The sequence below is a fragment of the Poecilia mexicana genome, unplaced genomic scaffold (assembly GCF_051168715.1).
Source record: "Poecilia mexicana isolate PSO_F unplaced genomic scaffold, ASM5116871v1 scaffold_6, whole genome shotgun sequence".
NCBI lineage: Eukaryota > Metazoa > Chordata > Actinopteri > Cyprinodontiformes > Poeciliidae > Poecilia > Poecilia mexicana.
The window spans coordinates 18,829,395-18,842,190 of NW_028263375.1; the positions used below are offsets into that span (position 1 = coordinate 18,829,395).

The 12,796-nt window shown below is 38.4% G+C and overlaps 1 protein-coding gene across 2 annotated transcripts in view; it reads left to right on the plus strand.

The window, feature by feature from the left end:
* brsk2a (BR serine/threonine kinase 2a) overlaps nucleotides 1–12,796 on the plus strand; it is a 173,939-nt gene that overhangs the window by 141,167 nt on the left and 19,976 nt on the right. For both annotated transcript variants that reach the window (XM_088006349.1, XM_014986217.2), the window contains exons 6-12: nucleotides 830–863; nucleotides 991–1,059; nucleotides 2,990–3,136; nucleotides 6,721–6,752; nucleotides 9,010–9,174; nucleotides 10,212–10,309; nucleotides 11,632–11,782. In XM_088006349.1, coding sequence (XP_087862475.1) covers nucleotides 830–863; nucleotides 991–1,059; nucleotides 2,990–3,136; nucleotides 6,721–6,752; nucleotides 9,010–9,174; nucleotides 10,212–10,309; nucleotides 11,632–11,782 — 696 coding nt within the window. The remainder of the gene's footprint in view (nucleotides 1–829; nucleotides 864–990; nucleotides 1,060–2,989; nucleotides 3,137–6,720; nucleotides 6,753–9,009; nucleotides 9,175–10,211; nucleotides 10,310–11,631; nucleotides 11,783–12,796) is intronic.

Genomic DNA, 12,796 nt, shown 5'->3' on the forward strand with positions numbered 1-12,796 from the left:
TGATACTACAAATGTCTTTCTTTTCCCCTTCCTACTTAAATGCATTGTGCACTGTGGCACTTCAAAGCAGGAAGGACATATTTGCATAGGCTCATATGTGAACTTACCCCATTGAAATGCTGGCAGTGTGATTGGCCAGTATTGTGACAGCTCAAGGAGTCGGGTCATCAAGGCTAGTATTTATGAGTTTACAAGAAAACAGCCCTGGATGGGCCTTCGTTAACGTCAGCTACCCTGGCGCTACACAGACGGAGACGGAGCTGTGGAGGACACATCTCAAAGGGTTCAGAGGTTTAAGTAGACAAGTGAATAGTTTGTAACAGGCTGTTTAATGAAGCTAATTACAGGGTGATGCAGGGGTCTTGTTTTTTTTACTCCAACTTAATTAATTTTGAAACACGGGAATGTCATAGTTCTGCAGAAATTTATAGAAGGAATAACAAGTTTACTCCTTGACTGCAGCTGCAGGATTACCGAGGAGTTTTAGTGGGCTCGCTCCATAAATCTTCATATGATATTGATGTGTCAATCTAGTCATTGGCTTTACTGTCAGGCCATCCAGAGGCTGTAAAGATTAGTGGGTCTGGTTACCGTCTGCTGTCGGAAGATGCCCTTGACTGAGAAAGCAGGAGGACGACATCCGAACACCCTCAGGATGTCTAAACCGTGGAAGCACCTTGATCTATGTCCAGTGGATATGTTTACTACCTAATGTGTTTAGAGAGCTGTTTGTTTATCAGACTGCATTACTGACTTACTTTAGAGTCTGTTGACTTTTCTCCTCTTGCTTGTTTAGTTTGTGTTTTTAAGCTGTTTTTCTGTTTCCCAGATCACCACACTATGCATGCCCAGAAGTCATAAGGGTAAGAGATTTTTTTCTTCACTCCTCACAATATTTTTTCTGCATTAATGTATTATTTTTTTTATTAAAAATGTTGGTAATGTCAACAACCCTGTCCGACCTTGATAAACAAATCCTCTTTCCTTCAGGGAGAGAAGTACGATGGGAGGAAAGCAGATGTCTGGAGCTGTGGGGTCATTCTTTTTGCTCTTTTAGTGGTGAGTCCCAACTCTTTCCTTACTGATTGAAGAGCAGGTTAAAGTCTGTAGCGCTACTGGCCAGCATGATTTCCTTCGAGTCTCTGAAATGTACTTTTTTTCTGTAAAGTAGTCAAGGAATACAACTTGAATGAGTAGACTTTTAGATGTTACCCTGCTAGAAATTAAACTTTCATCCCCGTCTCACATTGTTTAGGGCCTCTAGCAGGTTTTCTTCCTGAAGTGTCCTGTGTTTAACCGTTTCATCCCCACCAGTTTCTCTGTGGGTTTGGTGTGTTCAGGATGATTTATGGTGTTGGTTTCCCACCACACAGTGTTTTGCATGTGGTTCAACAAGTTAAATTCTGGTCTCTCAGGACTTTTTATAGATTTCTTTGAATAGTACCTTTGCTCAGTGCACAACTAATGGCCGCTACCAAGAGACTTTTGGTTTTGAGTCTGATTATTGCTCTATTTGCCTGAAATTACATGTCTCTGCCTTTCTGAAGTTGTGGAATTTTTTTATATTTTTGGCATAATGTTGGCAATGGCATATTGTTTTATGACATCAGCCGTTCAATGTCACTTTATTCCCAACCTGTCTGGCGTGTCCCTTGGTCTATTACCGAGTAAAAAACGGTAATAGAAAAATGTTTTCCAATTTTTTTTTTCAGTTTTTTCTTTGTAAAAAACATGAATAGGAAATGTGTTTCTTTGTGCGCCTCAATTGTGCAATATGTTGTGTTGGTCAATCACATAAAATCCAGGTAAAATACATTGAAGTTTATGGTTACAACTTCTTCCAAGCTCTTCTCCCAAAATGTCAAACACATTACATTTACTCAATTGCAATCCAAAGCGTCTTTTCAGGTCTTATCTTGCATCCAAACACATTGCGGTATCTAAAATAAGATCTGTTCTCCAGCTACATTATGTCTGTGGGTCCCCCAGCCATACACCCCTTTAAGCTTTGTTGCATTAACTGCTGTACTGGAGTTCCTGCACACTTCTGCCTAATAAATAATTCATGTAGCCAAGCTGAAAGAAGGGAGCCCAAAATAAATATCAACACTGACACGGCAACTTTTTGCTACAGGCTTTGTGTATTTCTCTCTTCTTTTGCTTCTTCCACTCTGTATTACCGTCTCAGACAAACTTTTGGTATGTAAACCTGAGAATGTTTACTGTTTTCTGATCTTGACCTTTCTTTCACACCAAAAAAAGTTTTTTGTTTTTTTTTGTTTTTTTCGTGTGCCCACTGTTTGTCTGTAGAAATACTATAATTGTTCTTCTGTTTCTTCCTGCTCTCTGGCTTGGAGATAACCATTTGTCTGATTGTGGGAGACAGAGATACTCCCCAGCAGTTACTCTGCACTCAGATCATCTGTTACACAAGCCTACCCTTTCTCCCCCCTCCCCCACTTACTCTTCATTTGTCAGCCAATCTGTCTGTCTTTCCTGCCGGTTTCCTCTCCTCCATCTTGTCCTCTGATGGAGGCTGCCATTCATCACACAGCCACATCTGTGAGGTGTCGGTACTCTTTGATAAATGACTGATGAAAGAATGCCAAATGAATGAGGTACACGAGAAATCAGGGTAATTATTAGAAAAGACCCATTTTCAGCTCCCTGCTGGTTTTTTTGTTTGTTTTGCTGTGCACTTAACGGAAGGCTCTACTGTGAAAATTAAATAATTGGGGTTGGGGGAAACTATTCTTTGAGCCTTATAAGATTTTTGTTTGTTTGCTTGCTTGGTAGCATTGCAGATCAGTTATCTTTTTCCTCTTTCAAATTACACTTTGTTGAAGGTTATTTATCTATTTCAGCATCTCTGAGTGTCTCGAGAAGCGGTTTATAAATAAAATGTATTATTACATGCTGCAAACTGATTTTTCCCCCGCCCCTTTTTGCTGAGTGCCTCAACTGATTCTCTGCTTCCTTGCTTCCTCAGGGCGCCCTGCCGTTCGATGATGACAACCTAAGGAATCTTCTGGAGAAAGTGAAGTTGGGAGTGTTTCACATGCCACATTTTATTCCTCCAGACTGTCAGAACCTTCTGCGTGGCATGATTGAAGTAGACGCATCCAAAAGACTAACGGTCAGTTCATCTCCTAGGCTCAAAGGGAGAGCAATGGTTATTTTTATGTTTTTGTATATATTTTTTTAATATTATCTAATTTCAATTTGGCATATTTGTGTTAACCCATGGAAGTTACCAGTTTGTGGAAGGACTTTTCCTATTACATTACATTAGTTGCTAGATTATAACTACAACTTTCAATGTGTTTTAGGATTTTGTGATATACCGACAGAAGTTAACAGAAAAGGTTGCATTGTTTACTAAATGTTCTACATGTTCAATTCAGAAAATTGTGGTATTTAACAAACTGAGTCTGTGTGGAGCCACCTCATACTGCAGCGACCTGTAACACATTGTTTGGATTTAGGCCTAAATGTGTGAATATAAACTGATCTAAAAACACTCTGGTCTTCCTGGTGAACAGCTTCCCTAGTTTTTTTTTTTTTTTTTGGTGATTAACAAACCTTCCACTTTTCCTGTCCATGCTTGAGAAAAGCATCTCTAAAGATGACGATGTTTGAAAGTGAGAAATGTGTATTTGATGTTGGTTTTTTGCCATCTCTAGCATTTTGCATCCCAGAAAGTAAAGTGTGCGTTTCATCTGACCAGAACGCCTTTTTGCACATCGCCACTATGGCTGCACACCATAAATAAAATGAAGGGCGGCTTTTTATACACATTCTGCATGCACACACCCTCTCGAGGCGCTCCGGTATCTTTATGAATCAGTGCAACAGTTTTCATCCTCGTGCCTGTGAGGAAATGCGGTGACACCGCAGTTGGTAAATGTTGCTGCTCTATTTCCTTTTGCCGTAGCTTTATCTTTCACATTGTCAGAATAATTTCAAGCACGATGACGGTATTTTAGAGCAAATAAAAAAATGAAATTCTTTATTTTAAAAAAGTATTTGCAAGTATTTTTAGCTACATGAGCTAAAACAATAAAAAAAAATTAAATAAAACACACCTCTTTATTATGCTGTATGCACACTGTTTTGCTTATTCTCATCTCCCCTCTCTCAGATGAGGGCAGGTCACCCTGAGATCCCTGGATGTGCCCACCAGAAAACAGCAGTGTCCTCGATAAAGGGTTACACTAAGACCAAACTGCTGGGAGAGAATATGGTATCTGTCTCCTCCCCGCTCCTAACTCCAAACGGAGCTCAGAGGATGTGTTGTAACCTCACAGAATGTCAAATAGCTTTTCAGAGTGAGAATCCTTAAAGATAAGTGGTGAGCACCAAGTCACACATGAGGCAAGAACACCCAAGGGCAGACAGCAAAACAAGAGGGGGTCTGAGGTTATTTGGCGAGGGCTTGTTTATTCTTGATTTTCTTCATGACAGTTTGATGGATCCATTTACAGGGTAATCATACAACTGTCTGTTTGCTTTTGTTAATTAGATTTTGCTTGCTGATGCATGAAAGATCACATCTCACAAAGCAAAGGCTCCACAACAATACGAACTTTCTCAACTTTCTCTCTGCGGTTAGTCATCCAGAGACCAGTGGGTATTACGGTTGTCTTGTGCTCTGTAGTCAAAGTACACAGTACCTCATTAAAACAGTTAATCATCCCAGACAGAAAATGGCCCCATGTGGAAGATACACTTTAAAGGTTGCGAGAACAGGAGTAAATGAAGTCATAGTTTTGTGTGTCAGGTCAGATAACTTAGACTAAAATCACATGATTTGGTGTTCAGACATTAATAGGACCATTTAAAACTTCTAATAGCTGAATTGTTGCAGAATCTCTTCCTGAAATAGGGTAATACTGCCCTTCATGTTCTGTCATTAAAGCTATCTGACAGAAAAAAAAAAAGAAGTTTGAGTAATGATCTAATATTGATCTTTGCAACATGAGATGGGAAAATTAATACAGATTTGAAGCCTTTTAGCGGGGGCTGAAATGTAGCTTGTGTACACTTCAGTTTCAAGGAAAAGCCTAATTTATCACACAGCCACCCAGTCTGCATCCCGTTTTCTCTGTTTGGGCAACAGCTAGAGAACTTTTGTCTCAGTGTCAGTAAGTAATATGTCCATATTGCTTTCTGCCGACATTAAAATATCAGTATAAATATTTGTTATCCTATTTTGTTGTTGAATGGATAAGTTATTCTTAAAGCATGAGAGACGCAATAGAAATTTGACGGAAATCAGAGCATTCAGCTGAACTCATTGAACGCTGATGTTTAGACCACTTTGGTCTCGTCTATCTATTTTTCCCCGAAGGCAGACAAGTATTTCTTCACAGAGAGAAAACTGCTAAGGTTTGACAACACCTCACCTAGAACATAGCTTTATCATTTTGTTCTAAAGATGTATTTGTCAGTTTTGAATAGTTTTATGTTTCGAGTCAAATAAAACTACTGTAAATCCTTTTGGGACAAATATCATCCTGAAAGATTGAAAGCACTGAAACACTGAACAGGTGCTCTGAAAATGAGACACAAGTCTATTTTTTTAGATGGAGTAACTACTTTTACTCCAGTTCTTCTTTTAGAAAACTGGAGTAAAAAATTTCCTATCCAAGCCAACCAAGAAAAAAATAAATAAATTATCAAATTTTTAAAAAGGCAAAAACTGAAGAATTCTTATACTTTTTCACAGCACTGTACACAACCAGATAGGCTTTCCCTCAATATGTAATGGTCATATGCAGTTAATGGTACTTCTTACTTCAAACCACATTACTGTGCGTCATATCGCCATCCTGCCTCCAGGCCCCCAATAAAATGCACCGAGAGTAGGTCACCCACTGGCCTGTATCTGATGGCCAGGATATCTCTGTCGATACCATGACCTCTGCGGAGGCATACACCAGTCACTGAAACTCGCTAACCAGCCTGAAAGCCTGTCTGATTGCTCCAATATCTCACACAGTCGTTTATCAGTTCTGCCACACGGAGGTAGGTCCTGTGGGACGCGGGGACGATCAAGACATTGATGGAGACATATACACATGAACTCTGAATGAGTGACAATAATTAGACTTGCTCTGTGCATCTCCTGTGGTTCTACAACAGCAGCATGAGCAAATTAAAAAGTCCCAGCAGTGACATTGATCTTGTTTCTGTCTGTGGCCAGTTGAAGAAAGGAGGAGTCATTGAGGCAGACGTCTTCGTTTGTTACCCTTTGGCTCGCTGTTTCCGCCTCTCTTTGCTTTTGGCTCTCTAGCAATCTACATCAGCAGCGCAATTAAGTGGGGAAGCAAATCGTGTAAAACTTAAGAGAAATGGAAAAAGAATGACGATGGAAGATTCTTCTTCAGACCAGAACATTGGCAGGATCGGCAGTGTGTGTGTGTTTTAAGCTCAGTTGTTGTGTGATCTCTCTTTCTCATTCATGGCTCAACGTCTCTTCATCTCTCTTTATATCAGTATAATTTTTTTCCCTTGTGCCTACTTTTTAAAAGTACGTTATCTATGAACTTGTGTTTTCCTAGAATATTTGGGTTGAAGTGACATAACCAACACTGTCTAACATCTCCTTTTTCTCAATTCTGACCCCACATCTGATTACTTTTTTATCATGAGACAATGTCACAAGAATTCAAGTGTACACTAATGTTTTTTTTCTTTTCTTTTGTTTTTTTTTTACAGTTAGAAAAAATCCAGAAGCACTCGTGGTACATGTAAGTTCTCATCCTTTAACCAGGTTTTTACTCCCCCAATTTCATCCTTCGTTAGACTATTCTGCACCTGAAGGGAGCTTCCGCATGAAAAATGACCGAGCTTCAGCTATGTACACAAGAGTACATTTATGCAGGGCATGACTTCACTCTCGGGGACATGGGGGTAAATTGGTAGCGCATGAAAGGAAATTTGAAGCATATGGTCAAGTGAACAAGGAGAAAGCCTGAGGGAACATGCTGGGATGTGGAAACTAAACCAGTCTAACCTAAGTTCGCCCTATGGTTTGATACTAAAAGTACAATATATCCACTGTATTAATATAAATCATAAAATAACATTTAGAGAACTCTTGTTCACAAATGGAAACATATTTCATTTCTGAGAATTTGATTTACACTAATTAAAAAAAATAAGAGAAAGAAACTTGCATAATGAGAATTTCTGCGGCTACCTAATTGAACTGAATGATTTAGTTTTAGGACAAACTTTTGTTAGTTGAAATGAAGAATCACTGAAATGAAGTAAAAGTCCTCTGAGCTCCTTATCTATGATTGCTGGATTATGTAAACAACTAGAATGTTAAAAAAAAAAAAGAGAAAGAAACAATAAGAATGAAGAGTTCAGTATGTAGAGTGTCTGCGGGTCAGCTCAAGCTCCAACACGGGGTTAGCTTGGTTAAAAAAAAAAGTCATTGTAATATTCCAAAAACAGATCACCAGAAACCTGCGTCTGCTTCTAAAGATTTCTGACTCAACACAGGCAGCCACAGTCTTCAACAGAACCCTGTTTTTTTATTTATTTATTTTTTATCTGCTTATAATGATTTTAAGCTGCGACAAAGATTACAGACAGATCAGTGATGCTTCATAAACTTAGCTCATTGTACTGGATGTCATAAAACATTTAAAGAGTTGTTTTCCTCTCCCAGTCTGCAGTGAAAGTCAAATGACATACAGGAAGCTGCAGCTGACAGTACAGTTTCTTTTTTTTTTTTATGGTAATAATGTTTGATCCTGGTGAAAATGACTAGAAAACAAAGATTCACTAGTTTATGAAACTATTGTGTAGTCTATAATGCAGTCTTGTAACCTGTACATTAAACAATAGGCAGTAAAAATAATGTGCTGCATGACAGAAGACCACATGACTCTAATGAAAGAGTGAATATCTCTCCATTTTGGCCCTTAAGACACCAATGCCAAGTTTTATTAAAATATGTACGTCTACTAACCAAGTTGTAACAGCTTTTGCTTCTTAGTCTTAAACGTTAATGACATTCAGAATGTATATTTGTTAATTAGCCTTAAGGATAAATAGGATCAAACTGTTTTCTTACCTACAGCGGCAGGGTAGACTAAATGAGAATATTTATTTCAGCCTCTGAGACTTTAGATTTGGCTTGGACTTGTCCCCTCGATGACTTAAGACTTTACTTTTGACTTGAGAAACATTACTTGTAAACATGTTTCGGTAAAAAAAAAGAGTGACTGTCTCATTATGCAAGTATATTTTACATAAACATGGCAAAACGGCAGAAAGGGAAGTTAGTTAAGGTGTTAATTTAGATCTACTTCACAAGTTCAGCGCATAGAGATAACAGGGGACGTGTTATTTTAATAGCTGCCGATGGGGTTTCTGCTTCACTGAGCTCACCAGACGAAAAATAATAGATTAAGGAAAGAAGTAATGTGGAGCATATTGAGTCAAATCTGTCTAAATGTCTGTGTGTATTGGCATGTTTGTAGAAAAGAACACAGCATTTCTCATTGCGTTTTGTTGGAATTGAGAACTAAAACGGAAATCTTCTGGAAAATGGTGTCGGCATAATTTCGCCTTTCTTGTTGAGGCCTGCCTGCGTTCTCCCTGGAGACGGGCAGAAAAAAAAGATGGGGGAAAGTGACATATCTGGGTGTTTTAGGGGAATTGCATAATAACGTGGAAGCTAAGTTTGTAAAGTGAGCGTCACTGAGAAAGGCAGCTTGCATATCTCGACAGCATACTTGTCAAATGAGCAGAATTACCCATGTACTTATTATCATGTACTGCTAATTTTGGAGAAACATCTTAATTGGCAAAATGATCAGCTATGCAAGAAACGGATATTAAAATCTTTACATATTGCATTTTTATTTGTACGATCGTAAAGGAATATCATAAATGCTTCTATAATTGAAAATGGACTCTCGCGCGCGCACACAAGAAGCTGACCATGATTTGTTGTTGTTTGTTTGTTTGTTTGTTTTTTTGCATCATTAGTGGTGGCAAAAATGAACCCGAGCCAGAGCAGCCTGCGCCCAGAAAGGTAACAATCCGCAGCCTGCCTTCTGCAGACGACATCGACCCAGACGTACTGGACAGCATGCACTCCCTGGGCTGCTTCAGAGACAAAAACAAGCTCCTGAAAGACCTGCTCTCAGATGAGTGAGTGGATGGAGGTTCAAAAGAGAGAGGGATCTGTAGTTGATGAGTGTGGACTTGGGTCCTGCTTGCACACTCAGCTTCGGTTTTTCCCTGGCTCTTATAAAATCTTGCGAAGCTGTCGGTTTGTATGTCAGAAACCATGGATCACTTAACTGTTATCACACGTTGCTTACATTACTTGCTGCTGGATACTTCTTTTCCAAACTTGTCTTGGTTTTCACTGCAGACTCGTTTTTGAGATGTCCCGCTGCTTCCAGCCTGTTTTTCTTTTTGTTTTTTTCTCTGAAAATGCATTTACATTCATGTCTGCTGTAAATATGAGCCCACTACTCTTTCAGTTCTTTATTTGGCTCATCCCTCCTCTTTTAATGCTAAACTGGAACTACTCTCTCACTGTGCTTTTGCTCCAACTCCTCCATTTGCTTCCTTTCTCCTGGGAAAATTTTGTAATTGTGCTGCATGGGAGGAAAATCTGTGGTCTCCATTTCCCTTCCCCTGCTTCATTTTAGCTGAAGTTGCAGGTCCTTGTCTCTTTGCCTCCCACTGCTTTCCAATCTGTCTTTATTATAGAGGCCTATTCCCTGGGTACTTTGCATAGAGAGTGCAGCACAGAGGCTAAAGACATTAGGTTTCCTGATTTGCAAAGAAAGTAAAGGTCGAACTTGTGATCTTTTCATACTTTCATTGGACTCGATGGCTACCAGCACACACTGTATGTTGAAATATGGCTGAGCATGCTAACGAACATATGTGTATACTATGATATGAATGCTTAATGATCTGTAAAACTAAACTTTTATTTTAAAGATGAAAACAATTTATCAGCTATTTTACTGTGCACACAAAAAAGGATTAAAGGATATTAATCATAGTGAGGGGATTTGCACTTTAATCTCACATTTATTTATTTAAATTGCTAACATTTCAGTCAGATAATAGGAACGATTGAAGACACTTTCAAGGCAATTTTGCTTTACACCTGTTAAAAAAGTTTAGTAGTTGGCTTTCTTTTTACTTGAATTGTTACCCCTTTGCAGTGAAAATCAAGAGAAGATGATTTACTTCTTGTTACTGGATCGTAAGGAGAGGTACCCCAGTCAAGAGGATCAGAACCTTCCTCCTCGCAACGAGATTGGTGAGTCCAAGATTTGTTTTGTGATGTAAAGTTTTAAAACAATAGGATAATTCAACTGCTTTGATCCAAAGGTGCCAGCGTTGAGACAGTTTTTTTTTTTTTTTATGCCAACTAATGCATAAATGAATTTAAACAAAAATGTTAAAATTCACTCTGAAACACAGAGACAGAAAAACCTTAATGCATTTAAAAAGCTTTTCTGCAAAAGAAAGGTAATTTGGTTATTAGTTAAACTTTAAAGAAAGCAGTACAAAGTTTTTGATTTATTTTTCTGATGAACTGTTGTGTGGCTAATGATCTGTCATACAACATTTCACAGTAGGTGAGTCCTAGCCCGTGGCAAAGTGGCAAAACCTCAACTACTTTCAAGTGCCTTGAATGACTTAAGGTGGGCCTGCCTGCTCTAGAAAAACTGACCAAAGTCTGACCAGTTAAATTACAGAGAAAATGTTCAGACAATGCTGTGTCCATCAGGAAAAAACTGTTTTACATGCAGGTTTCTTTGGAAGCACAATTATTTTTGGCTGACGATGACTGTCAGAATTTGGAACCTATAAATAATGTTATTTTTATGTGTTTATGCAATACCAATGTTGAAACAGTGGGTTTTTATTTTCAAACAGCTGTTTATATTCAAACAAAACTAACTAATTTACATAATTTTTTATTTATTTATTTTTTTTGTGAAAAATCTCACTCACGGATGCTTTTTGTGGCTCAACCAACCTGCCGTGTTTTCCTCCATCAGAAGAAATTGGTTCAGCTCCGGCTCACGCAGCGTTAGATTGGCTCTTCGATAAACGGATGAAAAGAGCTTTTTGTTTATTGAAAATGAATAACTCTCTCAATGAAAAACACTGGCTTTAAATAGAACAGATCAACAGGGTTTTCAAAAAGCTGTCCTCTCATTTAGGTCAAACATTATCTGATGAAATAAAATTGGTGCATCACATCAAGGGGTTGATTTTTAGGCAGAGAAGTCTGAGCAGGGGGATGGGGATGCTCTCTCTGTCCTTAAATTCCTTCTTAGGTTAGTTTCTGACAACAGTGTGTTCGTATCTGCTGCGATACGCTGACATTTTGATAAATGGACTCCTCCTTCAGTGAATATGATACAGTCGATACAGTGGCCATTAGTTCAAGGGCTGGAAGGAAACCATTACTTATTCTCTATTAGTTAGAATGTCAATGTGTGAACAGCGCTAAACATCAGTCAAACGCTTCCATTTACACAGGCCATATGCAAAACTGCTCATTACCTGCACTGATATGTCAGGTGTTTTGTGCTTCCTTAGCATTTCCCTTCATTCTGCTTGACACAGATCCTCCAAAGAAGCGCGTTGACTCTCCAATGTTGAACCGTCATGGCAAGAGGAGGCCAGAGAGGAAGTCCATGGAGGTTCTGAGTGTCACTGACGGCGGTTCACCAGTACCAGCCAGAAGAGCCATCGACATGACACAGCATGGACAAAGGTATGCATGCAGTAATCGGTATGTTTAGAAATGAAGGCGCCTCGCAACAAAGTTAATATATTTCAGTAATTCAAAGAGTGAAACTCATTCATCACAAATTATTTCTGATCTTTTTGATGATTGTGGCTTACAGCTAATGAAAATCCCATCTTTTGTTTCTCAGAAAATTAAAATATCACATAAATAATTTTTTTTATTTAAAAAATATGGTCATATATCATGAACAAAATCATGGTGAGGACTGGTTGTTTGAAATTCAAAAAGCTATGGCAAAACCCCAACTACTTTCAAGGTTCATGGAGACAGACAAAAATCTAATTAGATGAGGAGTCCAACAACACTTTCAGCACAGAGAGACAAGGTCTTTAAAGGACGGCTGTTAATAAAACTACTACATTCACAAAAAGGGCAAACCACAAACGGTAATTGTTCAAAGTGCGGTACCCAGTTATATTAATGGAAAGTTAAGTGAAAGGAAACAGAACAGTGTGATAGAGAAAGCTGCACAATCGACAGAAAAAAAACTAAACAAGCCCCATTAGAAACATTTGGAAAAGATGGAGTCTGGGCTTGTATTCAGGATGTGTTACAACTAACACATCCCTTGTCAGACCAAAGCCAAAGACAACATCAGAAATATTGTCTTTGTCTCAGAACTAAGAAGAAAATGGACTGGGCTACTTCTCAGTGGTGGTCCACTCTTCCAGAGGAAAGTAAATTTTGCTTTTTATTTGGCCGTCATGCTACGTTGCTTTTATGCAGCAAGTTATGCCAAAAAGCACTGACAAAATATTAAGTTGATATCTTTTTCAAATGTCTGCTTCTTTTCTGTAAGCATTACATCTCTTTTAAGAACAACAAACAAAATTTTATGTTGCTTTTAGTTAACATTTAAGGTGAATTTTGGGTTTTCATTCAGCTCGTAAGTCCTAATTGACATTTATAAAAATAAAAGTTTGAAAATGTAATTTATAATGGACCTCCACATCATATAAATGTCACTTTTTGAATGGC